Source organism: Oncorhynchus masou, chromosome 15, assembly GCF_036934945.1.
Source record: "Oncorhynchus masou masou isolate Uvic2021 chromosome 15, UVic_Omas_1.1, whole genome shotgun sequence".
Classification (NCBI taxonomy): domain Eukaryota; kingdom Metazoa; phylum Chordata; class Actinopteri; order Salmoniformes; family Salmonidae; genus Oncorhynchus; species Oncorhynchus masou.
Window position 1 is genome coordinate 65,082,321 of NC_088226.1, and position 27,062 is coordinate 65,109,382.

The following is a 27,062-nucleotide window of genomic DNA, read 5'->3' on the forward strand; positions in this document are numbered from 1 at the left end:
CCAGGGGCTGTAGGTCCTTGAAACGTATCAATCCGGAGCGTGTGCAGTCTGCTCTACTCTAAACGGTTTGCAAAGTTTCTTTCTTCCCGCTTCTTTCGTCTCAGAGTCCACAATGTTTTGGAGACAAGACACCTGAGGGGTCACGGAGCCAGTTAGACATATTTGGGATTAAAGATGGCTGGCTTCAGTTAGCTTCATATTCCTAATGTTAGTCTGGGATCTCTTGCGTCATCTATTTCACAAAGGTGTATATTGACAACTTGCCATTAGACCTGCAGATTGGCTACTTATATGGTCTGTTAGTCTGTGTGTAACCCAGAACATTTTGGGGTCACAAGACACCTGGACTTCAGATCTCTTGTTTGTTTTGGTGGCATCAACAGACATATGACAGCAGCTGGACAGTGGGAGTAACCTCTCAATGCAAAATGGCCGCCTCAGTGCCGGCATGTTCTGCCATCAACAGAATGTTGCACCAGGTTGTTGCAGCATAGCCAGTGGGCACACTACGCCGGGTGTGTCAGTGATGCCCATGTCTGCGACCAGGCATGTGCACAGATGGGGCTCTACCTGTACAAAGCATATGCATCTTTGCCCTTACAGTCTCCAAAGTGCCCTTTTGGGTGGTGGTATAATTTCCCCCAAAAAAATGTTTTCTTCATTTAGCCTACATCATCAATGTTGGGTCTGTTTGCCTGACACGTGCAGAAAAGAGAGGCAGAAAGACATATAGAGATGAATCACAATTGGTAAAAGGAATGGAGCAAGCAAACTAAACTCAGCAAAAAAAGAAACGTCCTCTCACTGTTAACTGCGTTTATTTTCAGCAAACTTAACATGTTTAAATATTTGTATGAACGTAACCAGATTCAACAACTGAGACATAAACTTATCAAGTTCCACGGACATGTGACTAACAGAAATGGAATAATGTGTCCCTGAAAAAAGGGGGCACAAAATCAAAAGTAACAGTATCTGGTGTGGACAGCAGTTGCATTTCTCAACAAGTTCCACAGACATGTGACGAACAGAAATTGAATAATGTGTACCTGAACAAAGGGGGGGTCAAAAGTAACAGTCAGTATCTGGTGTGGCCACCAGCTGCATTAAGTACTGCAGTGCATCTCGTCCCCATGGACTGCACTAGATTTGCCAGTTCTTGCTGTGAGATGTTACCCCACTCTTCCACCAAGGCACCTGCAAGTTCCCGGACATTTCTGGGGAGAAAGGCCCTAGCCCTCGCCCTCCAATCCAACAGGTTCCAGATGTGCTCAATGGGATTTAGGTCCGGGCTCTTCGCTGGCCATGGCAGAAGACTGACATTCCTCTCTTGCAGAAAATCATGCACAGAACGAGCAGTATGGCTGGTGGCATTGTCATGCTGGAGGGTCATGTCAGGATGAGCCTGCAGGAAGGGTACCACATGAGGGAGGATGTCTTCCCTGTAATGCACAGCGTTGAGATTGCCTGCAATGACAACAAGCTCAGTCCGATGATGATGTGACACAATGCCCCAGACCATGACGGACCCTCCACCTCCAAATCGACCCCACTCCAGAGTATAGGCCTCGGTGTAATGCTCCTTCCTTCGACGATAAACACACATCCGACCATCACCCCTGGTGAGACAATACCGCGACTCGTCAGTGAAGAGCACTTTTTACTAGTCCTGTCTGGTCCAGCGATGGTGGGTTTGTGCCCATAGGCGACATTGTTGCCGGTGATGTCTGGTGAGGACCTGCCTTACAACAGACCTACAAGCCCTCAGTCCAGCCTATTGCGGACCGTCTGAGCACTGATGGAAGGATTGTGCGTTCCTGGTGCAACCCTGGCAGTTGTTGTTGCCTTCCTGAACCTGTCCACAGGTGTTCGGATGTACCAATCCTGTGCAGGTGCTGTTACATGTGGTCGGTCACTGCGAGGACGATCAGCTGTCGGTCCTGTCTTCCTGTGGCGCTGTCTTAGGCGTCTCAAAGTACGGACATTGCAATTTATTGCCCTGGCCACATCTGCAGTCCTCATGCCTCCTTGCAGCATGCATAAGGCACGTTCACGCAGATGAGCAGGGACCCTGGGCACATCTGCAGTCCTCATGCCTCCTTGCAGCATGCCTAAGGCACGTTCACGCAGATGAGCAGGGACCCTGGGCACATCTGCAGTCCTCATGCCTCCTTGCAGCATGCATAAGGCACGTTCACGCAGATGAGCAGGGACCCTGGCCACATCTGCAGTCCTCATGCCTCCTTGCAGCATGCCTAAGGCACGTTCACGCAGATGAGCAGGGACCCTGGCCACATCTGCAGTCCTCATGCCTCCTTGCAGCATGCCTAAGGCACGTTCACGCAGATGAGCAGGGACCCTGGCCACATCTGCAGTCCTCATGCCTCCTTGCAGCATGCCTAAGGCACGTTCACACAGATGAGCAGGGACCCTGGCCACATCTGCAGTCCTCATGCCTCCTTGCAGCATGCCTAAGGCACGTTCACGCAGATGAGCAGGGACCCTGGCCACATCTGCAGTCCTCATGCCTCCTTGCAGCATGCATAAGGCACGTTCACGCAGATGAGCAGGGACCCTGGCCACATCTGCAGTCCTCATGCCTCCTTGCAGCATGCATAAGGCACGTTCACGCAGATGAGCAGGGCATCTTTCTTTTTGTGTTTTTCAAGAGTCAGTAGAAAGGCCTCTTAGTATCCTAAGTTTTCATAACTGACTGTAAGCTGTTAGTGTCTTAACGACCGTTCCACAGGTGCATGTTCATTAATTGTTTATGGTTCATTGAACAAGCATGGAAAACAGTGTTTAATTTAAACCTTTTACAATGCATATCTGTGAAGTTATTTGGATTTTTACGAATTATCTTTGAAAGTTTTAATAAAAATTCCCTGATCACCACTTTATTTTAAGAATGTGACATGTCAGAATAATAGTAGAGAGAATGAACCATTCTCTCCTTTTATTTCTTTCGTGACATTCCCAGTGGGTCAGAAGTTTACATACACTCAGTTACTATTTGGTAGCATTGCCTTTAAATGGTTTAACTTGGGTCAAATGTTTCGGGTAGCCTTCCCACAATAAGTTGGGGGATTTTTGGCCCATTCCTCCTGACAGAGCTGGTGTAACTGGGTCAGGTTTGTAGGCCTTCTTGCTCGCACACGCTTTTTCAGTTCTGCCCACAAAGATTCTATAGGATTGAGGTCAGGGCTTTGTGATGGCCACTCCAATACCTTGACTTTGTTGTCCTTAAGCCACAAACTTTGGAAGTATTTGAACCAGACTTGTGGAGGTCTACAATTTTTGCGGGCTGATTTCTTTTGATTTTCTTCTGAAGGTAGGCCTTGAAATACATCCACAGGTACACCTCCAATTGACCCAAACAATGTCAATTAGCCTATCAGAAGCTTCTAAAGCCTTGACAATTTTCTGGAATTTTCCAAGTTTCCATGTGTATGTGACAAATAAAATTTGATTTGAAGTTGTTTAAATGCACAGTCAACTTCGTCTATGTAAACTTCTGACCCACTGGAATTGTGATACAGTGAAATAATCTGTCTGTTAACAATTGTTGGAAAAATGAATTGTGTCATGCACAAAGTAGATGTCCTAACCCACTTAACAAGAAATTTCTGGAGTGGTTGAAAAACAAGTTTTAATGACTGCAACCTAAGTAGAGGTCATCCGATTATGATTTTACATATTACATTTTGCCGATACCGATTATTGGAGGTCCAAAAAATGCCAAAAAATTAACATTTTTATGTATTTATTTGGTATAATGACAATTACAACAATACTGAATGAACACTTATTTTAACTTAATATAATACATCAATAAAATCAATTTAGCCTCAAATAAATAATGAAACATGTTCAATTTGGTATAAATAATGCAAAAACAGTGTTGGAGAAGAAAGTAAGAGTGCAATATGTGCTATGTAAGAAAGCTAACGTTTCGGTTCCTTGCTCAGAACATGAGAACATATGAAAGCTGGTGGTTCCTTTTAACGAGTCTTCAATTTTCCCAGGGAACAAGTTTTAGGTTGTGATTATTATAGGAATTATAGGACTATTTCTCTCTATACCATTTGTATTTCATATACCTTTGACTATTGGATGTTCTTATAGGCACTTTAGTATTGCCAGTGTAACACTATAGCTTCCGTCCCTCTCCTCGCCCCTACCTGGGCTCGAACCAGGAACACATCGACAACAGCCACCCTCGAAGCAGCGTTACCCATGCAGAGCAAGGGGAACAACTACTCCAAGTCTCAGAGTGACGTTTTGAAACGCTATTAGCGCGCACCCCGCTAACTAGCTAGCCGTTTCACATCGGTTACACCAGCCTAATCTCGGGAGTTGATAGGCTTGAAGTCATAAACAAAACGCACGAAAGTGCTCTTTGAATGAACCGGTTACGATCTGGCCAAACAGAAATTTCCCTGTGTGCCACAATATCAAACCCCACTTCATTGCATCGTGCTGCAGGTTTAGGGTTAGGGTGTGATGTCATGCCCTAGGCTGAAAGCAATCCCACACTTGTCTGAAGTTATCAAAAGGAGAAAGGACAATGGAGATGGGAGAGAGAAGGGGGAGGGAATGAAGGCATACTGTGTCTGTGTTCCTTGCGCACACATTTGTAGTGTGTGTGTGTGTGGGGGGGGGGGGGGCAGAGCAGAAGACGAATTTTCGTTATAACGGACAAACTACGTTGTATTGAAGATTACTCTGTTGATTCGTATGAAAGGAGCACACTGACCGTTCGTTTGTGGTAACTTTTCCTGTTCTCTGTAACAAAGGCTTTTTGAAAGAAACTGCCAAGACCACCGCCACACTTCCTTCCTCTCCAAGGTGGTGAGGGTCGGCAAACAACACATCTGCCACGCTGACCCTCAACACAGGGATCCCACAAGGGTGCATGCTTAGTCACCCCCTGTTCTCCCTGTTCAAAGATTCTTATTCTTATTATTTTTTTACATTTTTGTCATTTTCCAGAGTGACTTACATGAGCAATTAGGGTTAAGTGCCTTGCTCAAGGACACGTCAACAGATTTCTCACCTATTCGGCTCAGGGATTTGAACCAGTGACTTTCGCTTACTGGCTCAACACTCTTAACTGCTAGGCTACCTGCTGCCCGACAGTGTGTGGCCGCACTTCAACATCATTATTGTTTGCCGACGACACAACGATAGTAGGCCTGATCACCAACGACGATGAGATAGAGAGGAGGTCAGAGACATCTCCCACAACGTCAGCAAGACAAAGGAGCTGATCGTGGACTACAGGAAATGAAGGGCCGATCACGCCCCCAGCACATCGATGGGGCTATAGTGGAACGGTTCGAGAGCTTCAAGTTCCTCTGTGTCTACATCACTAAGGATCTATCATGGTCCAAACACACCAACACAGTCGTGAAGAGGGTGCGACAACACCTCTTTCCCCTCAGGAGACTGAAAGGATTTGGCATAGGCCCTCAGATCCTCAAAAAGTTATACAGCTGCACCATTGAGAGAGCATCTTTACTGGCTGCATCACCCGTTGGCATGGCAACTGCTTGATGTCCGACCGCAAGTTGCTACAGAGGGTTGTGCGTATGGCCCAGTACATCACTGGGGCAAAGCTCCCTGCCATCCAAGACTTCTATACCAGGCGGTGTCAGAGGAAGGCCCCAAATATGGTCAAAGACTCCAGCCACGTAAGTAATAGACTGCTGTGTGGTAGCAGAGAAAACAATTGGTATCACAGTGCCAAGTCTGGGATCAGCATCTGCCCCCAATCCATTAGACTGCTGAACAGTTCATCAAATGGCCATTCGGACTATTTGCATTGACACTACCTAGACTCTACCCACACACTCACCCACTACCTAGACTCTACCCACACACTCACCCACTACCTAGACTCTACCCACACACTCACCCACTACCTAGACTCTACCCACACACTCACCCACTACCTAGACTCTACCCACACACTCACCCACTACCTAGACTCTACCCACACACTCACCCACTACCTAGACTCTACCCACACACTCACCCACTACCTAGACTCTACCCACACACTACCTAGACTCTACCCACACACTACCTAGACTCTACCCACACACCTCGTTATTTTGTGTTACTATCTCTGCTACCACACAGCAATCGGTATCACAGCGCCAATTCTGGGATCAAAAGTCTGGGATCAAAAGTCTGGGACCAAAAGTCTGGGACCAGCATCTGCCCCCAATCCATTAGACTGCTGAACAGTTCATCAAATGGCCAATTGGACTATTTGCATTGACACTACCTAGACTCTACCCACACACTCACCCACTACCTAGACTCTACCCACACACTCACCCACTACCTAGACTCTACCCACACACTCACCCACTACCTAGACTCTACCCACACACTCACCCACTACCTAGACTGTACCCACACACTCACCCACTACCTAGACTGTACCCACACACTCACCCACTACCTAGACTGTACCCACACACTCACCCACTACCTAGACTCTACCCACACACTCACCCACTACCTAGACTCTACCCACACACTCACCCACTACCTAGAATCTACCCACACACTCACCCACGACCTAGACTCTACTCACACACAACCTAGACTCTACCCACACACTTGCACACTACCTAGACTCTACCCACACACTTGCACACTACCTAGACTCTACCCGCACACTACCTAGACTCTACCCGCACACTACCTAGACTCTATCCACACACTACCTAGACTCTATCCACACACTACCTAGACTCTAGCCACACACTACCTAGACTCTAGCCACACACTACCTAGGCTCTAGCCACACACTACCTAGGCTCTAGCCACACACTACCTAGACTCTAGCCACACACTACCTAGACTCTAGCCACACACTACCTAGACTCTAGCCACACACTACCTAGACTCTAGCCACACACTACCTAGACACACACTACCTAGACTCTAGCCACACACTACCTAGACTCTAGCCACACACTACCTAGACTCTAGCCACACACTACCTAGACTCTATCCACACACTACCTAGAATCTATCCACACACTACCTAGACTCTATCCACACACTACCTAGACTCTATCCACAAACTCACACGACCTAGACTCTATCCACACACTACCTAGACTCTACCCACAAACTCACACACTACCTAGACTCTATCCACACACTACCTAGACTCTACCCACACACTACCTAGACTCTACCCACACACTACTTAGACTCTACCCACACACTACCTAGACTCTACCCACACACTACCTAGACTCTACCCACACACTACCTAGACTCTACCCACACACTACCTAGACTCTACCCACACACTACCTAGACTCTACCCACAAACTCACACACTACCTAAACTCTATCCACACACTACCTAGACTCTATCCACACACCTCGTTATTTTGTGTTACTATTTCCTCTATTATTTTTTCGTTATTACCTTTTTTGAAACAAACAATTACATTTGATTTATTTGAGTGCCTCTCCGAGAACTGAGAGGACTTGGAGTTTTCTGCAAAACAAACATCTAAAAAATAGAAGGGACTTGTTACGCTCTGATACAGGACAGGCAATGGTCAAATGGGTGTTTTTAATGGCGCCTGTGTATCGGTTTAATGTCCTGTGGTCATCCTGTGTGGTTAATAACCTTTGTTAAAGTGATTTGTGCCGACAGACACACCAATAGGATTCTTCTCACAGCCAGCCCACACTGATAAATGAGCCTACTTTCTCTGGGCCATTGCCATCGCTTTCTCTGACATCCCCGTTCTCATAAGCATCTGTAGACTTTAGCTTACCCCATAGATCTGATTCCTTTTATGGCATTGTGTGTGTGTGTGTTTGTGTGTGTGTGTGCGTGTCGGGGGACGTAAGACAGTGGTCGTCCTCAGTGGTCATCTGTAGCCAAGCTACATTGTATCACTGCCTCTCACTGTACTGTGAATGAGATCCCAGGCTGCAGTGCAGTCCTACTGGGGAAGCCAATTGGCTGGAGAGAGGACATGAGAGTGAGGTACAGGTCATGTAGTATTCCTCCCTATGACAGGGACACACCACTACAGAGCAGCAGGGTGAAATACAGAACTGTAACCATGTGGAAGCAGGTATAATAGGCCAGCTTGATTGAACCCTTAAAGATGCACTGTGCAGAAATCGCTCTGCCATTTCCTGGTTGCTAAAATTCTAATAGTTTGCCTATTTCAGTTTTTGACAAAACAAGCAAGTACAGTTTAGAGAATCATTGGACCATCTAGACCGCTGTAAAATATATTTTAAATAACCAAAAATATTGTATTTTCAGAACGGGAAGCATTGAAGTAACACACACACAGTAGAACAGATCAACCGCTCCTTAGACTTGCTTTCAATGAGAATGACAGATCTATATCTCACATTTCTGTTAATTTGGTCAGGTTTCCCAAAAGTTACATATTGCAGCTTTAACCTTTTTTATTTAACCATTTAAAGACCTTTGTTTTGATGGCGCTCACACTAAATTATATCAATCGAGGGAAAGAATGAGTGAGAGGCATGGATATTATATACAGTCTAGTCTTATGCAGTATTATGTACAGAGTGTTGTGCAGCTACAAAAGCTAACCATTAATTCTGTTATGATGGTACAAGTCCGGTGCACGTACTAGCTTTAGCTGGGATTAGATTGAGATTTAAAGAGATCGAGATTTAGAGCTCTCCTTTAGATTGAGAGGGAGAGGCTTTACTGAGCGCAACTGAAATAAATGAAGTTGAAATAAACCATTTAACAAAAGCCAGCGTGTGGGATGGAAGGCTAATTATTAGCTGTATGATGGACGACCTACATACCATACAAAGGGCTACTTAAAATGTCTGTCTATGCCACCGCACACATACCCACAAACGTACACATATACATGTACACACAGACAGATGCATGGACAGACACACACACACCCCTCTGTCCTCCCTCTCTGTCTGTCTGTCCGTTCTCCATCCGTCTGTCCTCCCTTCCTCCGTTTGTCCTCCATGTTCGTCTGTCCTCTGCCTTGCATTTCAAACTAATTTCATCTGGACAACTTTAAATTGAACTGAACTTTGACTGAACACACACCCACTCATCAAATAGAGGTTTCAAAGCAATCCATCTTTCGCAGGGCGAGGCTCTCGCCAACCTGTCAGCGTTCTCGTGTCAGTAGATATGGAGACAAATGCCTCTACTTAGGATAGGGTGAGACGTCAGAGAGAGGGGAAGCTGCTTCCCAAATCGCACCCGATTCCCTATTTAGTGCACTCATTTTAACCAGGGTCCATATGGGTCCTGGTCAAAAGTAGTGCACTGTATAGAGAATAAGGTGCAGTTTGGGACATAACCAGAGAGTGGCGCTGTTCAAAGCCAACGTATTCAGCCTTTGATATATCAGTGACTTGGGAGGGTGTGTCTCAATGTCTGAGGTGAGAAATGCATAGGAGATACACCAATAACGTTAGTTAAACAGGTGCCATAAAACAAGTGGTGTCAACAGCTAAATGGACGGCGATTTAATTTATTCTGGGCCCATATTCAGAGTTTATATGGACAGGGGTGGACCTGATCCTAAATCAGCATTCCGACTCTGAGAAGCTTTGTCAATACGGGCCTTTTGTTCTTTTTTGTGTGGTTTCATCATGAGAAAACAGTGAGAATGCACAAAGATCAAGACTTTATCAAGAGATTTTTACACACTGTTGTCTAGTCAATCTTCCCAGGGGCATTTACACACTGTTGTCTAGTCAATCTTCTCAGGGGCATTTACACACTGTTGTCTATTCAATCTTCTCTGAGGCATTTACACACTGTTGTCTATTCAATCTTCTCTGAGGCATTTACACACTGTTGTCTAGTCAATCTTCTCCGAGGCATTTACACGCTGTTGTCTAGTCAATCTTCTCCGAGGCATTTACACACTGTTGTCTAGTCAATCTTCTCCGAGGCATTTACACACTGTTGTCTAGTCAATCTTCTCCGAGACTAATAGCTGTTAAGCTAATGGAGAGAGAACTTCTGAAGCCCACTCTTGGCTGTCTGGATCGGACTATAGGCTTTGGATAGAGGCAATTTGAATTAAACACGGTAATGACTAAACTATCAAGGCCTGAGCATATTTAGAAGAAGGTCCTTGAAAGAGAGTAGAGAGAGAGAGTTCCCTAAGTTTTGACCTGGCAAGTACAGACAGGAGTAGAGAAAGGGGTGTCAAAAAGAGGTTCACATGACACAGCGGGGGGGGGGGGACTTTAGTGTGTGTTTGTTTGGGTGGGGGGGACAGATGGACAGACGTCCGTCTCTATCTCTCTCACTTTCTCTTTGTAAGAAAGAGTCTTTGTTTGGCCGTGTGACTGCTGTCATGGTGAATAGTGTGTTTGTGTAACCCGGTGTGTTTGTGTAACCCGGTGTGTTTGTGTAACCCGGCGACTGCCGGTCGTCACTCATGCATGTCAACTGGATACCGCCGACGTTATGACGAGGTCAGATGGAGGGTCACATGGTACCAGTAGGTTTTTGAAGCAGAGAGCAGTCTGCAGCATGGGCTACGTCCCAAATGATACCCCATTCCCTATGTAGAGGACTGCTTTTGACAAGGGCCCATAGAGTCAAAAGTAGTGCACTGTATAGGGAATAGGGTGCGATTAGGGACACAGAAATACACGAGAGCACATATGACCTTCCAGCCTCTCACACTGTGATAGTGGTCTGCTTTCTAATAGGGAGATACAGACAGTACTGGGTGAGGAGAAAAGAGTTTTCAACCAAGTTTGACTGACAGGCGTAGGCCTATTATAGGAACAGTCTGTTTGGTTTTGCTGACGCTCCTGACAGTGAAGCAGACAATGTCTTTGTGGTACAAACGCTGGCTGGTTTTGTTGAAGGGAAATGTTGTGTGTTTGCTGTTGAGATCAGAGAGGCAGTGCATTAACAGGTTTGTGTGCACGCATCAATAACAGCCCTTAGCTGCTGACGGTGTCCTGACAGGCCTCATTACAGATCCTCTGACAGAACACAGCACCTGGGTACGGAGCTTCTGACAGAACACAGCACCTGGGTACGGAGCCTCTGACGGAACACAACACCTGCGTACGGAGCCTCTGACGGAACACAACACCTGGGTACGGAGCTTCTGACAGAACACAGCACCTGGGTACGGAGCTTCTGACAGAACACAGCACCTGCATACGGAGCCTCTGACGGAACACAGTACCTGCGTACGGAGCCTCTGACAGAACACAGCACCTGGGTACGGAGCTTCTGACAGAACACAGCACCTGGGTACGGAGCCTCTGACGGAACACAACACCTGCGTACGGAGCCTCTGACGGAACACAACACCTGGGTACGGAGCTTCTGACAGAACACAGCACCTGCATACGGAGCCTCTGACAGAACACAGCACCTGCATACGGAGCCTCTGACAGAACACAGCACGTGCATACGGAGCCTCTGACAGAACACAGCACCTGCATACGGAGCCTCTGACAGAACACAGCACCTGCATACGGAGCCTCTGACAGAACACAGCACCTGCGTACGGAGCCTCTGACAGAACACAGCACCTGCGTATGGAGCCTCTGACGGAACACAGCACCTGGGTACGGAGCCTCTGACAGAACACAGCACCTGCATATGGAGCCTCTGACGGAACACAGCACCTGCGTACGGAGCCTCTGACAGAACACAGTACCTGCATACGGAGCCTCTGACAGAACACAGCACCTGCATACGGAGCCTCTGACAGAACACAGCACCTGCATATGGAGCCTCTGACGGAACACAGCACCTGCGTACGGAGCCTCTGACAGAACACAGTACCTGCATACGGAGCCTCTGACAGAACACAGCACCTGCATACGGAGCCTCTGACAGAACACAGTACGGAGCATATGGAGCCTCTGACGGAACACAACACCTGCATACGGAGCCTCTGACAGAACACAGTACGGAGCATATGGAGCCTCTGACGGAACACAACACCTGCACACAACACAGCACTTCAATCGCCCTGCTAAGCACAGCCTGCTTTTACAGTCCACACACACACACGCTTGTATAGTACACACACACACACACACACGCTTGTATAGTACACACACACACACACACACACACACACACACACACACACACACACACACACACACACACACACACACACACACACACACACACACACACACACATACATACACGCTTGTATAGTACACACACACACGTTTCACACCCATTGGATACTTAAATTGAGTCTGAAACGGGAGCAGATGAAGCAAATGTAGATTAAATGCTGTACTAGACTGGAGTGTCCTCACATACACCATCAGACGTTCTAGGTCAGCAGGTAGCCTAATGGTTAGAGCATTGGGCCAGTAACTGAGAGGTTAATTGTTCGAACTCCTGAGCCGATAAGGCTCTGTCTGTGCCCTTGAGCAAGGCACTTAATTGCCCCAATTGCTCTTGTAAGTCTGCTAAATGACAAAAAAATACAACAAATTTTAGGTAAATACCTTCCCATAACAGCCCTCTGAGAAGAAATGTCTGCTTTCTCTTTAAAAACACCATGCAGGCTGATCGAAATAACCCACTGGCATTACTGCTGAGCTCTACCCTCTAAATAACCCACTGACATTACTGCTGAGTTCTACCCTCTAAATAACCCACTGACATTACTGCTGAGCTCTACCCTCTAAATAACCCACTGACATTACTGCTGAGTTCTACCCTCTAAATAACCCACTGGCATTACTGCTGAGCTCTACCCTCTAAATAACCCACTGACATTACTGCTGAGCTCTACTCTCTAAATAACCCACTGGCATTAAAGCTGAGCTCTATCCTCTAAATAACCCACTGGCATTACTGCTGAGCTCTATCCTCTAAATAACCCACTGGCATTACTGCTGAGCTCTACCCTCTAAATAACCCACTGACATTACTGCTGAGCTCTACCCTCTAAATAACCCACTGGCATTACTGCTGAGATCTAACCTCTCCTTGTTAGGGTTTTCTGTGGTTGTCCGTTCCACCTGTGTCTTTATCCACGTACTTCCACAGCATTCTCAAAACTAGCTCGATAGAGAGCTAACATTTATGGGGTCCTATACCCCCAAACAAACCCAAAATACCAAACCACCAGAAACAACCCCCAAATACCAGAAAATACCCTAAACATCTACCCCAAGAAACTACCAGTAACCACCTATAAATGAAACTGCATTAATGTTCCTCAGTCCTCAAACCAGGCCGTTTGTTTCCACGCTCTTAAACGACACCACAAAACTCAATATCGCTGGCTATTTCTGACCCTCTGACTGGCGTGACATTGCTGCCATGCATGCACTATGGAAAATGGCTTCCAATCAAACCAATACTATTCCATTCATACAGGGTGTCAGTCAGAACAATCAGACAGATTTATCATAGTGGTTCAACCACAGTGGTGCATCAAATATCAGATTACGAAATAAATGAGCATTGATTTGTTTCTGTATGTTAGTCAGTGGCTGGGACAGCTGGTTCTGTCTGTTAGTCAGTGCCTGGGACAGCTGGTTCTGTTTCAGTCAGTGGCTGGGACAGCTGGTTCTGTCTGTTAGTCGGTGGCTGGGACAGCTGGTGAACCTAAAGACCCTATCTATAATATCATTCCCAATAGCCATTTGTCAATGGGCTTTTTCATGACTGATTTGGTTGACTCCCGAGTGGCAAAGTGGTCTAAGGCATCTCAGTGCTTGAGGCGTCACTACAGATACCCTGGTTTGATTCTAGGCTGTATCACAACCGGCCGTGATTGGGAATCGCATATTGCGGCCCAGCGTCGTCCGAGGTTTGGCCGGTGTATGTCATCATTGTAAATAAGAATTTGTTCTTAACTGAGGTTGGGAGCAGAGGTTGGGAGCAGAGGTTGGGAGCAGAGGTTGGGAGCAGAGGTTGGGAGCAGAGGTTGGGAGCAGAGGTTGGGAGCAGAGGTTGGGAGCAGGAAAAAACCCAGTGCTTTTCTCTATTGTATAACACCTTTAGGACCTGGAACTGGCACTGGTTGTTTACAAGCAATGATGTTGGATGACATCAGTGTAATATTCCATTTTGCTGTTGAATTCGATGGGGATATGTGAGCATGTCACCATCTTAGGTGAGTGGCACTGCCATCCCCTGGGCAGCGCTTTCATTTCGGTTCAGCCTTTATCGCTAAAACTCAGTCCTCTATCCACCTAGACAGCAGTACAACCTTTTCTAAGATCATTTTCTTTGATTCAGTTTGATATGTCCTCTGAGACATATTCCTATCTAGAGCATTGTGTGTATTTGCCTGTGTTGTGTCCCAAATTGAACCCTGTTCGCTATTGAGTGCTCTACTTTTGACAATGGTCTATAGGGTTCTGGTGGAAAGTAGTGTACTACATAGGGCTCTGGTGGAAAGTAGTGCACTACATAGGATACTAACTCTATAAAGATAAATAGTGTCACTGCAGCCTCTTCACACATCGCTGTGTGTATTGGACCAGAGGGCTTTTTCCCTTCCTTAAAACCAGGAAGTGAACTCTCAGCTGTCACTCCACATCAGCTCCTACAGGAACAGAAACTGACAGGAACAAGGACAGAGCAGCTCCTGTACAGGGATCTGATGGAGGGAATCTGTTGGGAGGGTGCTGTGTTGCCAAGTGTGCCCCTGTCAAGTGTGCCCCTGTCACATGGCTGCGTGCCAAATTGCACCCTATTCCCTACATAGTGCACAACCATTGACCAAGGCTTGTCAAAAGTAGTACACTATGTAGGGATTAGGTTAACATTTGGGATGCTACCATACCTGACGGTCCTCTCCCTGTGTCACTGGCTGAGGGGGGAATCGATGGAGGCCCTGCCTGGCTGACCTCTCTCACCCTGTGTCACTGGCTGAGGGAGGAATCGATGGAGGCCCTGCCTGGCCTGACAGCCTTCTCTTTCCCTGTGTCCGGTGTTTCGTGCTGAGCCTAACACTTTAGGGTGAGATCATAGGAGCAGTCCAGGGTGGGGGCCACTGCCCCCTTCACATTCTACACACGCCTGGGAAAGTCTGGGGGGGTAGGAGGGTGGGGTTAGGGGGCGTTTGAAACCTGCTACGCCCCTAGAGAATGATCAGCTTGTGTCTACATGTGAGTTGGAAGGGGGTGAAAATCCAGCGCGATGACCAAAGACTGATTCGACAGCCAGGGATGCTAATTTTGTTCCACTCTGTTTCATCCCCCACCTCTCCTCCACCCTCCATCCCCCACCTCCTTCTCTTATCCTCTGGTCCTCTCACAGCCATAACCAGAGGACCACGTCGTTCCGGCACCCCGTGACGGGACAAGTGTCTCGAGAGAACCTGGATTTTATCCTCCAAGAACAGTGAGTGACTCATCTCTTATCTGTCCTTTATGCAATGAAAACTTTTGGTTCTCAGAATGTCGCTGGTATGCTAGTTGGTAATGGTCAGAAACAGACCTGTGGCCTCTCAGGATTGTCAGCGCATCAATTTGGGACTACGAGTGTGTAAACCTCAAACGCTGTGCCGAGCTTAAGTATCTATATTCATTTGTATTCATACAGCGTCTCAGACAGGTATCAATCTTCAAAGTTAATCCAACTATGTATATTATTTGAGACCGTAGATAGGAGCCTTAGAAATTGTGGCGATGGCCAGATATGTCGAGGTATATGAATCCGTGAAACAGTCAGCTTTGGAGTAATGGAATAGCAGTTAAAGCCAGTACTGTTGGGGAAGCTGAAATGTGGGAACGTTGGCTAGATCAGTAGATGTTATTTGGAGTAATGGAATAGCAGTTAAAGCCAGTACTGTTGGGGAAGCTGAAATGTGGGAACGTTGGCTAGATCAGTAGATGTTATTTGGAGTAATGGAATAGCGGTTAAAGCCAGTACTGTTGGGGAAGCTGAAATGTGGGAACGTTGGCTAGATCAGTAGATGTTATTTGGAGTAATGGAATAGCAGTTAAAGCCAGTACTGTTGGGGAAGCTGAAATGTGGGAACGTTGGCTAGATCAGTAGATGTTATTTGGAGTAATGGAATAGCGGTTAAAGCCAGTACTGTTGGAACGTTGGCTAGATCAGTAGATGTTATTTGAAGTATAAGGGAAAGGGGGATACCTAGTCAGTTGTACAACTGAATGCGTCTTCCGCATTTAACCCAACCCCTTTGAATCAGAGATGTGCAGGAGTCATTTAACCCAACCCCTCTGAATCAGAGAGGTGCTGGGGGGCTGCCTTAATCAACATCCACATCTTCGGGGCCCAGGGAACAGTGGGTTAACTGCCTTGCTCAGGGGCAGAATTATATATTTTTAATTTATATATAATTCTGTTGCTGGATCAGGGATTCGATCCAGCAACCTTTCGGTTACTGGCCCAACACCCTAACCACTAGGCTACCTTTACTTCACTTTGGGTGTGAAGTTTAAGGGCAATGCCAATGTTGTTGAGATTATGGAACAGTGTGATACGTTAACCCAAATAGGATGTTATTTGTCTCTCTATGGATCATCAAGGTGGGAGGCTGTACCTCCATCGTTAGCAATGTTCCTGCTCAAATCTCCTTAGCTGGCCTCTACCAGGCCATCCTAACCCTGACTATTTGATCCAAAATGATGGCAGAGTGTCAGTACAACTAGGATTTACCACCTAACCTGCTCGACACAGTGACCTCACTGTCAAGACTGTGAAATGTCACCTCTATTTATCTCTTGCTCTCATTTCTCTCTTCTCTCTCATTTTGCCTTATTCATTCATCTCTTTTCGTGGTTCTGCCCTCAGCATTTGTGTCCAAGGATATTCTGGAAAAATGGACAAAGTTCTCAGAACAAGTGGAACCTTGTAGTTTGTAGAACCTTGTATTTGGTAGAACCTTGTATTTGGTAGTACCTTGTCAGAAGTCTTTTGGAGTGTCACTTCCTGTTCCCTAACCTTCCATGGGGGACCAGAGATGAGTGATTTTCGACTACCTTTAGAACAAAGCGCCAGTTTCCCAGCCCTGTGTCAGGGTCCAACTCTTTCGCACAAGATGACAAAGATATTAAAGGTTGAGCTCAAAGGGTCGTTCCACCACTACTGTGACAAGTATGAGTTCATACAGAACTTTCTTATCTATTAAATATCTCATTGCATGTGTACTGGCTTCCAAAAACAAAAAGCTAAATGGCCGTGGAGCTGACAACAGCCGCATACAGTTTTAAAAGAGATCCCAGAGACTCACCAACTTAGCGCTCAGCTCTCAACCTCTCTCCACAATCTCTCTCTGATACTCTCTCGATCCCCCTCTCTCGTTCTCCTCCTGTGTCTGGCAGAGAACAGGAGGGCACATTCTCCTGCCATGTTCTGATGGATCCGTCTCATTAACAGCTTTGTGGGCGTGGAGGGCTATATGAGCCACGCAGATAATGTGTCACAGCCGCTCAGCTGCACAACCTGCACAACCTCTACTACCGCATACAGAGGAACAGGCCAGAGAGGGGGTGTGTGTGGTATACCTGACGTGGAGTTTCTTTTAAATAACATCTCTCAAACAGCTGGGACAGCAAGTTGTTTTGACCACAATAATTATGTCATGTCTCAATGCAGCTGCAGCCTTCAAAATGTTTTGGGGATTTTGTATTTTTCCCTTTATTTTACCAGGTAAGTTGACTGAGAACACATTCTCATTTACAGCAACAGTAGTTACAGGGGAGATGAATGAGCCAATGAGAAGCTGGGGATGATTAGGTGGTCATTATGGTCAGGTTGGGAATTTAGCCAGGACACCAGGGTTAACACTCCTACTCTTACGATAAGTACCATGGGATCTTTAGTGACCACAGAGAAGTCAGGACACCCGTTTAACATCCCATCCGAAAGACCGCATCCTACACAGGGAAATGTCACCAATCACAGCTCTGCAGCATTGGGATATTGTTTTAGACCAAAGGAAAGAGTGTCTCCTACTGGCCCTTCAACACCACTTCTAGCAGCACCACTTAGTTTCAGTGCCAAGCCAACAGTGGGATGCAGTGTGGTATGCTGCTGGCTAGTATTGGAAACTGTGCTTTGGTGCCTCAAAAGGCAATTGTGGGATACAATGTAACCTAACAGTACTGTGGTTTGGTGTTGCTCCAAGTTAATGTTATTCAGAGCCATTTACAATCAGTGCAGTCAACTAAAGGAGGTAAAACACCCACATAGATCACACGTGTTGCTCTGTGAACAGGCAAGATCTATACTAGGGCTAGTCATGTTGAAATGTGTTGTCATGACGACCTATAAGATGATGGCACAGACCCACAACATTCTAGGCTTATTTAAATATGAGGAGACTCCTGATGAACTGCAAATTACATCATTACATAAGACAAATTCAAATCTGGACCTCGAAGCCAGTTCCACTGCTGATTTTCATTGTTCCCCTCTAATCAGGGACTGATCTAGACCTGGGACACCTGGTGGGTGCTATTAAATATGGTCGGCAGGTAGCCTAGTGGTTAGAGCGTTGGATCTGTAGCCAAAATGTTTTCAGATCGAATCCCCGAACTGACAAGGTAAAAATATGTCGTTCTGCCCCTGAACAAGGCAGTTAACCCACTGTTCCTCGACCGTGATTGTAAATAAGAATGTGTTCTTAACTGACTTGCCTAGTTCAATATTCAATAAAATGAACAGGTAGAACAGCAAACCAGTAAGTGGTCTGGACCTCCAGGCTCTGATTGGGATACCCCTGGCATATTCTATAGATCACATATCCTAGTTCCAGCACAGCTTTTGATAAAAGCATCATCACCTAGCAGATAGCCATTAAAGCCGAGTTGAAACCTCATCTAAAGACTTTATTATTGTTCTGGCGAGACTTGCGCCGACGGGAGCCCCCTGGCGAGACTGGCGCCGACGGGAGCCCCCTGGGGAGACTGGCGCCGACGGGAGCCCCCTGGGGAGACTGGCGCCGACGGGAGCCCCCTGGGGAGACTGGCGCCGACGGGAGCCCCCTGGGGAGACTGGCGCCGACGGGAGCCCCCTGGGGAGACTGGCGCCGACGGGAGCCCCCTGGGGAGACTGGCGCCGACGGGAGCCCCCTGGGGAGACTGGCGCCTACTGGCCTCTTAGTCCCAGGAGTGGCTATAGTGTCTGGGCTCTACACCTCATCGAGGCTGCACGTTACCGCCTCTTATTTTTATAGCAGGCTGGAATTGGTCTGTGTTTGTCTGTCTGCAACTTCTCTTCTTTTCTCTCTGCTGTTTTTCTCTTCTCTTGCAATCTATCTTATCGCTCTCTCTGGCTCTCTCTGTCCTGTCCTTCCGTCTGTCCGTCTGTCTATTTCTCCCACACTGATTCTTAACCTCTCTTTCTCTCCTCCTCCTCATTGGTTGGGGAGCGTCTGTAAAGCATACAGTGAGTGATGCGAACAGGTATAGAAAACACACACGTAGTTGACAAAGCTACAAAAGAATTAGATCATCTGTAAATAACTAGGGACTCATTGAGTGGAGATCTCCTCTCTTTCTTTCCTGAAATAACTCCTCAGAACAACTCGGCAGAACCGTCTTTGTTTCGGCGGCGGTCTCCTCATTGCTGTGGCCACAGACAGACGGGGAATGGGGTGGGAGTGCAAAGAGCATGTTTCCACCTCCACAAGGCCTCCTCCTGAGTATTTATACATGCACTTACTCTCTGAAAATATCAGGAATGGGGTCATGAGTGACATTTTATGTTGTGTTTTTGTAATATTCTAGAACCAAAGCTGCATTCTGGAGCATTGTCCATGTTCCTTCTATACCTTTTAATAAACTACTCTATGTGCAGGATCTAGGTCTAACCTTCTAGACTACTCTATGTACAGTATCTAGGCCTAACCTTCTAGACTACTCTATGTGCAGTATCTAGGCCGAACCTTCTAGACTACTCTATGTGCAGTATCTAGGCCGAACCTTCTAGACTACTCTATGTGCAGTATCTAGGCCTAACCTTCTAGACTACTCTATGTACAGTATCTAGGCCTAACCTTTGAGACTACTCTATGTACAGTATCTAGGCCTAACCTTCTAGACTACTCTATGTACAGTATCTAGGCCTAACCTTCTAGACTACTCTATGTACAGTATCTAGGCCTAACCTTCGTGACTACTCTATGTACAGTATCTAGGCCTAACCTTCTAGACTACTCTATGTACAGTATCTAGGCCTAACCTTCTAGACTACTCTATGTACAGTATCTAGGCCTAACCTTCTAGACTACTCTATGTACAGTATCTAGGCCTAACCTTCTAGACAACTCTATGTACAGTATCTAGGCCTAACCTTCTAGACTACTCTATGTACAGTATCTAGGCCTAACCTTCTAGACTACTCTATGTACAGTATCTAGGCCTAACCTTTGAGACTACTCTATGTACAGTATCTAGGCCTAACCTTCTAGACTACTCTATGTACAGTATCTAGGCCTAACCTTCTAGACTACTCTATGTACAGTATCTAGGCCTAACCTTCGTGACTACTCTATGTACAGTATCTAGGCCTAACCTTCTAGACTACTCTATGTACAGTATCTAGGCCTAACCTTCTAGACTACTCTATGTACAGTATCTAGGCCTAACCTTCTAGACTACTCTATGTACAGTATCTAGGCCTAACCTTCTAGACAACTCTATGTACAGTATCTAGGCCTAACCTTCTAGACTACTCTATGTACAGTATCTAGGCCTAACCTTCTAGACTACTCTATGTACAGTATCTAGGCCTAACCTTCTAGACTACTCTATGTACAGTATCTAGGCCTAACCTTCTAGACTACTCTATGTACAGTATCTAGGCCTAACCTTCGAGACTACTCTATGTACAGTATCTAGGCCTAACCTTCTAGACTACTCTTATGTACAGTATCTAGGCCTAACCTTCTAGACTACTCTATGTACAGTATCTAGGCCTAACCTTCTAGACTACTCTATGTACAGTATCTAGGCCTAACCTTCTAGACTACTCTATGTGCAGTATCTAGGCCTAACCTTCTAGACTACTCTGTGCAGTATCTAGGCCTAACCTTCTAGACTACTCTATGTACAGTATCTAGGCCTAACCTTCGAGACTACTCTGTACAGTATTTAGGCCTAACCTTCTAGACTACTCTATGTACAGTATCTAGGTCTAACCTTCTAGACTACTCTATGTACAGTATATAGGTCTAACCTTCTAGACTACTCTATGTACAGTATCTAGGTCTAACGTCATGTCCCCAAACACACCGGAAAAGGGAAGAAAATGGCCACTGTTTGGAGGCACTACACGACACTACAGTAAACTACACTACACTACAGTAAACGACACTACACTACACTACACTACACGACACTACAGTAAACTACACTACACCATACGACACCAGTATACAATTACACTACACCACATTACACTACACACCACACTAAACACTAAACTACACTATTTTACACTACACCATACAACAATTGCTATGTTCTCCAAAAATGTTAGCCAGGAGATTCTGGGTGTTTCTGAATAAAAAGCTAAAAAAAAAAAAAAGGATTGGAGGAAATGAAGACACCTTATGGAAGTTGAAAATAAGTTAGAAGTTGTGGGGGGGAAACGAAGTAAAAAAGTGAACTATCCCTTTAAGGCCTTTATTCCAGAGTGGCAGCTCTCAGAAGACCCAGAGCGATAATAATGTCCAATGTGCTGAAAAGCCTGACTTCTGGCTGTCACAGCCTTAATTGCCTGGCAGTCTGCCCTTCACAAGTGCCAGTCCTTGAAAGTGTTTTCTTCCTCTTCTCACAATGATGGAGTAATTGTCAGAGTCGGAGATGGGGAGGCGAGATCTGCATTGCCAGAGTTCTGTACAGCGAAGCTCTGAGGAACTATACGTGTGTGCAGATGTAAAGTTTTCACTGTTTGTTCCTGGTGCTTATAAAAAAACAAATGTTATGTGGATCTCCTTGTACATTTATAGGTTTAGTTTCAGTGCTTCGTGAATTTTTGTTTTGCATCGGATAATGTAGTCGTATTCTCATTCCATTAGATTTCAGTTTACCCCCCCATTTCCGTCTATTTGTGTTGTTTGAGCCTCTAGTTTTTCATGTTTGTTCTCTAGTTTAGTAGCTTCAAAGGTTTCACTTCGAGTTCATCTAAGGCTAAGCTATAATAGTAGGGAGGGTAGACCAGATTGTCAGAGTAGGAGTGCTGATCCCAATGGATAAGATTGTATGAACATATCCTAGATCAGCACTCCTACTCTGAGGGTCACAGTGGGTAGTGCATTGTGGGAGAAGTGATGATTATTTCTTTCAAGTGATAGCCTAGTTCGCTAGCCTCCCACATCCCCCCATCACCTCCTGACAGATGAGTTTGCCCAACACATATCCTGTGAGAGAGAAACGTCAGTGTCTGTGTGTACAGTACGTCTGTGTGTACAGTACATGTCTGTGTGTACAGTACATGTCTGTGTGTACAGTACATGTCTGTTCGTATAATATACTCTCTGACGGGGATCTTCTCTCCTTTCACCAAATTTACATCTTCTACTCTCTCAGCCGTCCGCTAGGTCCTCTCAAACGAAAATATGCATATATAGAAGGTCCACACGGAACACTGTGCAGACAGGAGGGGAGGTTTGATTGAAGCAAAATGAATAGATTTCCCCTCCCAACACTGAGGCTACCCATGGGGCAGGCAGTGCAATTGATCAAGTTCTACAAGTCTAGTTCACACACACCATACAATAATCAGACAAGAGAGATCTGAAGTGCCGACTCATCAGAGATGACCCCCATCAGAGGACCCCCATCAGAGAACCTGTGTACATTTTGCTACGTTAGTCTTATTCTTCAATGGATTAAATTGTTTTTTTCCCATCAATCTACACACAATACCCCATAATGAAACAGCAACAACAGGTTTTTAGATGTTTTTGCAAACTTATAAAAATAATAAACTGAAATATCACATTTACATACGTTTTCAGACCCTTTACTCATTACTTTGTTGAAGCACATTTGGCAGCGATTACAGCCTCAAGTCTTCTTGGGTATGATGCTACAAGCTTGACACACCTGTATTTGAGGAGTTTCTCCCATTCTTCTCTGCAGATCTTCTCGAGCTTTGTCAGGTTAGATGGGGAGTGTCGCTGCGCAGCTATTTTCAGGTCTCTCCAGAGATGTTAGATCAGGTTCAAGTCCGGGCTCTGGTTTGGCCACTCAAGGACATTCAGAGACTTTTATGAAGCCACTCCTGCATTGTCTTGACTGTGTGCTTAGGCTCGTTGTCCTGTTGGAAGGTGAACCTTCGCCCCAGTCTGATGTCCTGAGCACTCTGGAGCAGGTTTTCATCAAGGATCTCTCTGTACTTTGCTCAGTTAATCTTTCCCTCGATCCTGACTAGTCTCCCAGTCCCTGAAAACATCCCCACAGCATGATGCTGCCACAACCATGCTTTTTTATTTTACCTTTATTTAACTAGGCAAGTCAGTTAAGAACTAATTCTTATTTAGTCCAACGCTCTAACCACTAGGATACCTGCCGCCCCTTAGGTTTCCTCCAGACGTGACACTTGGCATTAAGGCCAAAGAGTTCAATCTTGGTTTCATCAGACCAGAGAATCTTGTTTCTCATGGTCTAAGTCCTTTAGGTGCCTTTTGGCAAAATCCAAGTTGGCTGTCGTATGCCTGTTACTGAGGAGTGGCTTCAGTCTTGCCACTCTACCATAAAAGCCTGATTGGTGGAGTGCTGCAGAGATGGTTGTCCTTCTGAAAGGTTCTCCCATCTCCACAGAGGAACTCTGGAGCTTTGTCAGAGTGACCATCGGGTTCTTGGTCACCTCCCTGGCCAAGGCCCTTCTCCCCCGATTGCTCAGTTTGGCCGGGCGGCCAGCTCGAGGTGGAGTCTTTGTGGTTCCAAACTTCTTCCAATAAAGGATGGTGGAGGCCACTGTGTTCTTGGGAACCTTCAATGCTGCAGACATTTTCTGGTACCATTCCCCAGATCTGGGCCTCGAAACAATCCTGTCTCTGAACTCTATGGACAATTCCAACCTCATGGCTTGGTTTTTGCTCTGACATGCACTGTCAACCATGGGACCTTTATATAGACAGGTGAGTGCCTTTCCAAATCATGTCCAATCAATTGAATTTACCACAGGTGGACTCCAAGTTGTACAAACATCTCAAGGATGATCAATGGAAACAGGATGCACCTGAACTCAATTTCGAGTCTCATAGCAAAGGGTCTGAATACTTATGTAATTAATGTCTTTTTGTTTTTTTATTTTTGATAAATTTGCAAATAATCTAAAAAGCTGTTTTCACAATGTCATTTTGGGTTATTGTGTGTAGATTGATGAGGGAAAAAAAACACTTATTTATTTTTATATGGTACAGCGCCTTTAGAAAGTATTCACACCCCTTGACTTTTTCCACATTTTGTTGTATTACAGCCTAAATTAAAAATAGATTAAATTGATGTTGCATCACTGGCCTACACACAATAACCTACAATGTCAAAGTCAAATCATGTTTTTAGAATTTTTTACCAATTCATTGCAAATAAAAAGCTGAATTGTCTTGAGTCAATAAGTATTCAACCCCGTTGTTATGGCAAGCCTAATAAGTTCAGTAGTAAAGATTTGCTTAACAAGTCAATATGTATCATGATTTTTTTAATGACTACCTACCTTATCCCTGTACCCCACACATACAATTATCTGTATGGTCCCTTAGTCGAGCAGTGAATTTCAAACACAGATTCAACCACAAAGACAAGGGAGGTTTTCCAATGCCTCGCAAAGATGGGCACCTATTGGTAGATGGGTAAAAAAAACTGCCATTGAATATCCCTTTGAGCATTGTGAAGTTATTAATTACACTTTGGGTGGTGTATCAATACACCCAGTCACTACAAAGATAAAGGCGTTCTTCCTAACTCAGTTGACAGAGAGGAAGTAAACCTCCCAGGGATTTCACCATTAGGCCAATGGTGACTTTAAAACAGTTAGTTTTTAAATGCTGTGATAAGAGAAAACTGAGGATGGATCAACAACATTGTAGTTAATCCATAATACTAACCTAATTGACAGAGTGAAAAGAAGGAAGCCTGTACAGAATACAAATATTCCAAAACATGCATCCTGTTTGCAACAAGGCACTAAAGCAATACTGAAAAATAAATACATTGAAAAAGTGTTATGTTTGGGGCCAATCCAATAAAACACATCACTGAGTACCGTTCCCTTTTTTCAAGGATAGTGGTGGTTGCATCATGTTATGGGTATGCTTGTAATCATTAAGGAGTGGGAAGTTCTTCAGGATAAAAAAGAAACTGAATAGAGCTAAGCAGAGGTAAAATCCCAGAGGAAAACCTGGTTCAGTCTGCTTTCCAACAGACACTGGATGATGAATTCACCTTTCAGCAGGACAACAACCCAAAACACAAGGCTAAATATACAGTGGAGTTGCTTACAAAGAAGTCAGGGAATGTTCAAGTAACAGTTTTGACTTAAATGTGCTTAAAAATCTATGGCAAGACCTGAAAATGGTTGTCTAGCAATGATCAACAACAAATTTGACAGAGCTTGAAGAATAATGGGCAAATGTTGCACAATCCAGGTGTGGAAAGCTCTTAGACTCACAGCTGTAGTCGCTGCCAAAGGTGATTCTAATGTATTGATTCAAGGGTTTGAGCACTTATCTAATCAAGATATGTTAGTGTTTTATTTGTTATATTTTTTTGTATGCACATCTAATTTTTCTTTCTCTTTGTCATTATAGTATTTTGTGTAGATCGTTGACAGAAAATGACTTAAATCAAGGTGGTGTGAATACTTTCAGAAGGCAGTGTGTGTGTGTGTGTATATATGTGTGTGTGTGTGTGTGTGTGTATGCCCCAATCCTTACACTCAAGTATTTTGAAACCAATATGAAACATATAACACCATAGCAATAATGATAAAAGGCTTGCCTGTATGTGTTCTGATATTGAATGCAAGGATTGTGCCATACACATGCTTGTTATGGGTCATATTATCCACTGCTAACCTGCGCCTGTATTCACAAAGGGTCTCAGAGTACGTGTGATGATCCCAGAGCATTAATACGTCCCTGAGGCTTGAAAGAGAGAAGTTCCTTTGGAATTCCAGACAAAGGGGCTGATCTCCAAACAACAGCAGTCTGTCCTTGCCCTCCAGGGTGTGGTCTACGGAGCCGTGTGTAAAGTTGTATCCTCTCAGTGACGCTCTGCGTACACATACGGCCATGTCTGCTCTGTGTGACCCTGTGCTGCTTTCTGTCTCTTTTCTCACCAGGCCAGGTGGCCGTATGTCCAACCCCCAGCAGGCCGACTTGCGGCTTTCCAGCACCATCAGCGAGGCTTCCACTGTGGACACCGCTTCGGGGTCAAAGGTCAGTCCCAAAACTTTATCCATTTATTTTCTCCTGGCCCTTTGCAATTTGACACGTTGTGAATTGCATTATCTTTTTGAAGAACATTTGACATCTTATCCAGAGCTATTTAGGTTGTGCCTTGCTCAGGGACACTTCGATAGGTTTTTCCTAGTCTGCTTGGGGATTCGAACCAGCGACCTTTCAGTTACTGACCCAACATTATTAACCACAAGGCTACCTGCTATCTGTTTCACTTTCTGTGCTGGGTGAAAACTACATTGAGCAAAAAATATAAATGCAACATGTAAAGTGTTGGTCCCATGTTTCATGAGCTAAAATAAAAGATCCCAGAAATGTTCCATATGCACAAAAAGCTAATTTCTCTGAAATGATGAGCACAAATGTGTTTACATCCCTGTCAGTTAGCAATTCTCCTTTGCCAAGATAATCTAGCCACCTGACAGGTGTGGCATATCAAGAAGCTGATTAAGCAGCATGATCATTACACAGGTGCACCTTGTGCTGTTGACAATAAAATGCACTCTAAAATGTGCAGTTTTGTCACACAACACAATGCCACTGATGTCTCAAGTTTTGAGGGAGTGTGCAATTGGCATGCTTACTGCAGGAATGCCCACCAGATCTGTTGCCAGAGAATGTAATTTTAATTTCTCT

The 27,062-nt window shown here is 45.3% G+C and overlaps 1 protein-coding gene across 4 annotated transcripts in view; it reads left to right on the plus strand.

The window, feature by feature from the left end:
* LOC135556661 (pleckstrin homology domain-containing family A member 7-like) overlaps positions 1-27,062 on the plus strand; it is a 189,324-nt gene that overhangs the window by 84,495 nt on the left and 77,767 nt on the right. For all 4 annotated transcript variants that reach the window (XM_064990034.1, XM_064990037.1, XM_064990036.1 and 1 more), the window contains 2 exons: positions 15,302-15,385; positions 26,309-26,405. In XM_064990034.1, coding sequence (XP_064846106.1) covers positions 15,302-15,385; positions 26,309-26,405 — 181 coding nt within the window. The remainder of the gene's footprint in view (positions 1-15,301; positions 15,386-26,308; positions 26,406-27,062) is intronic.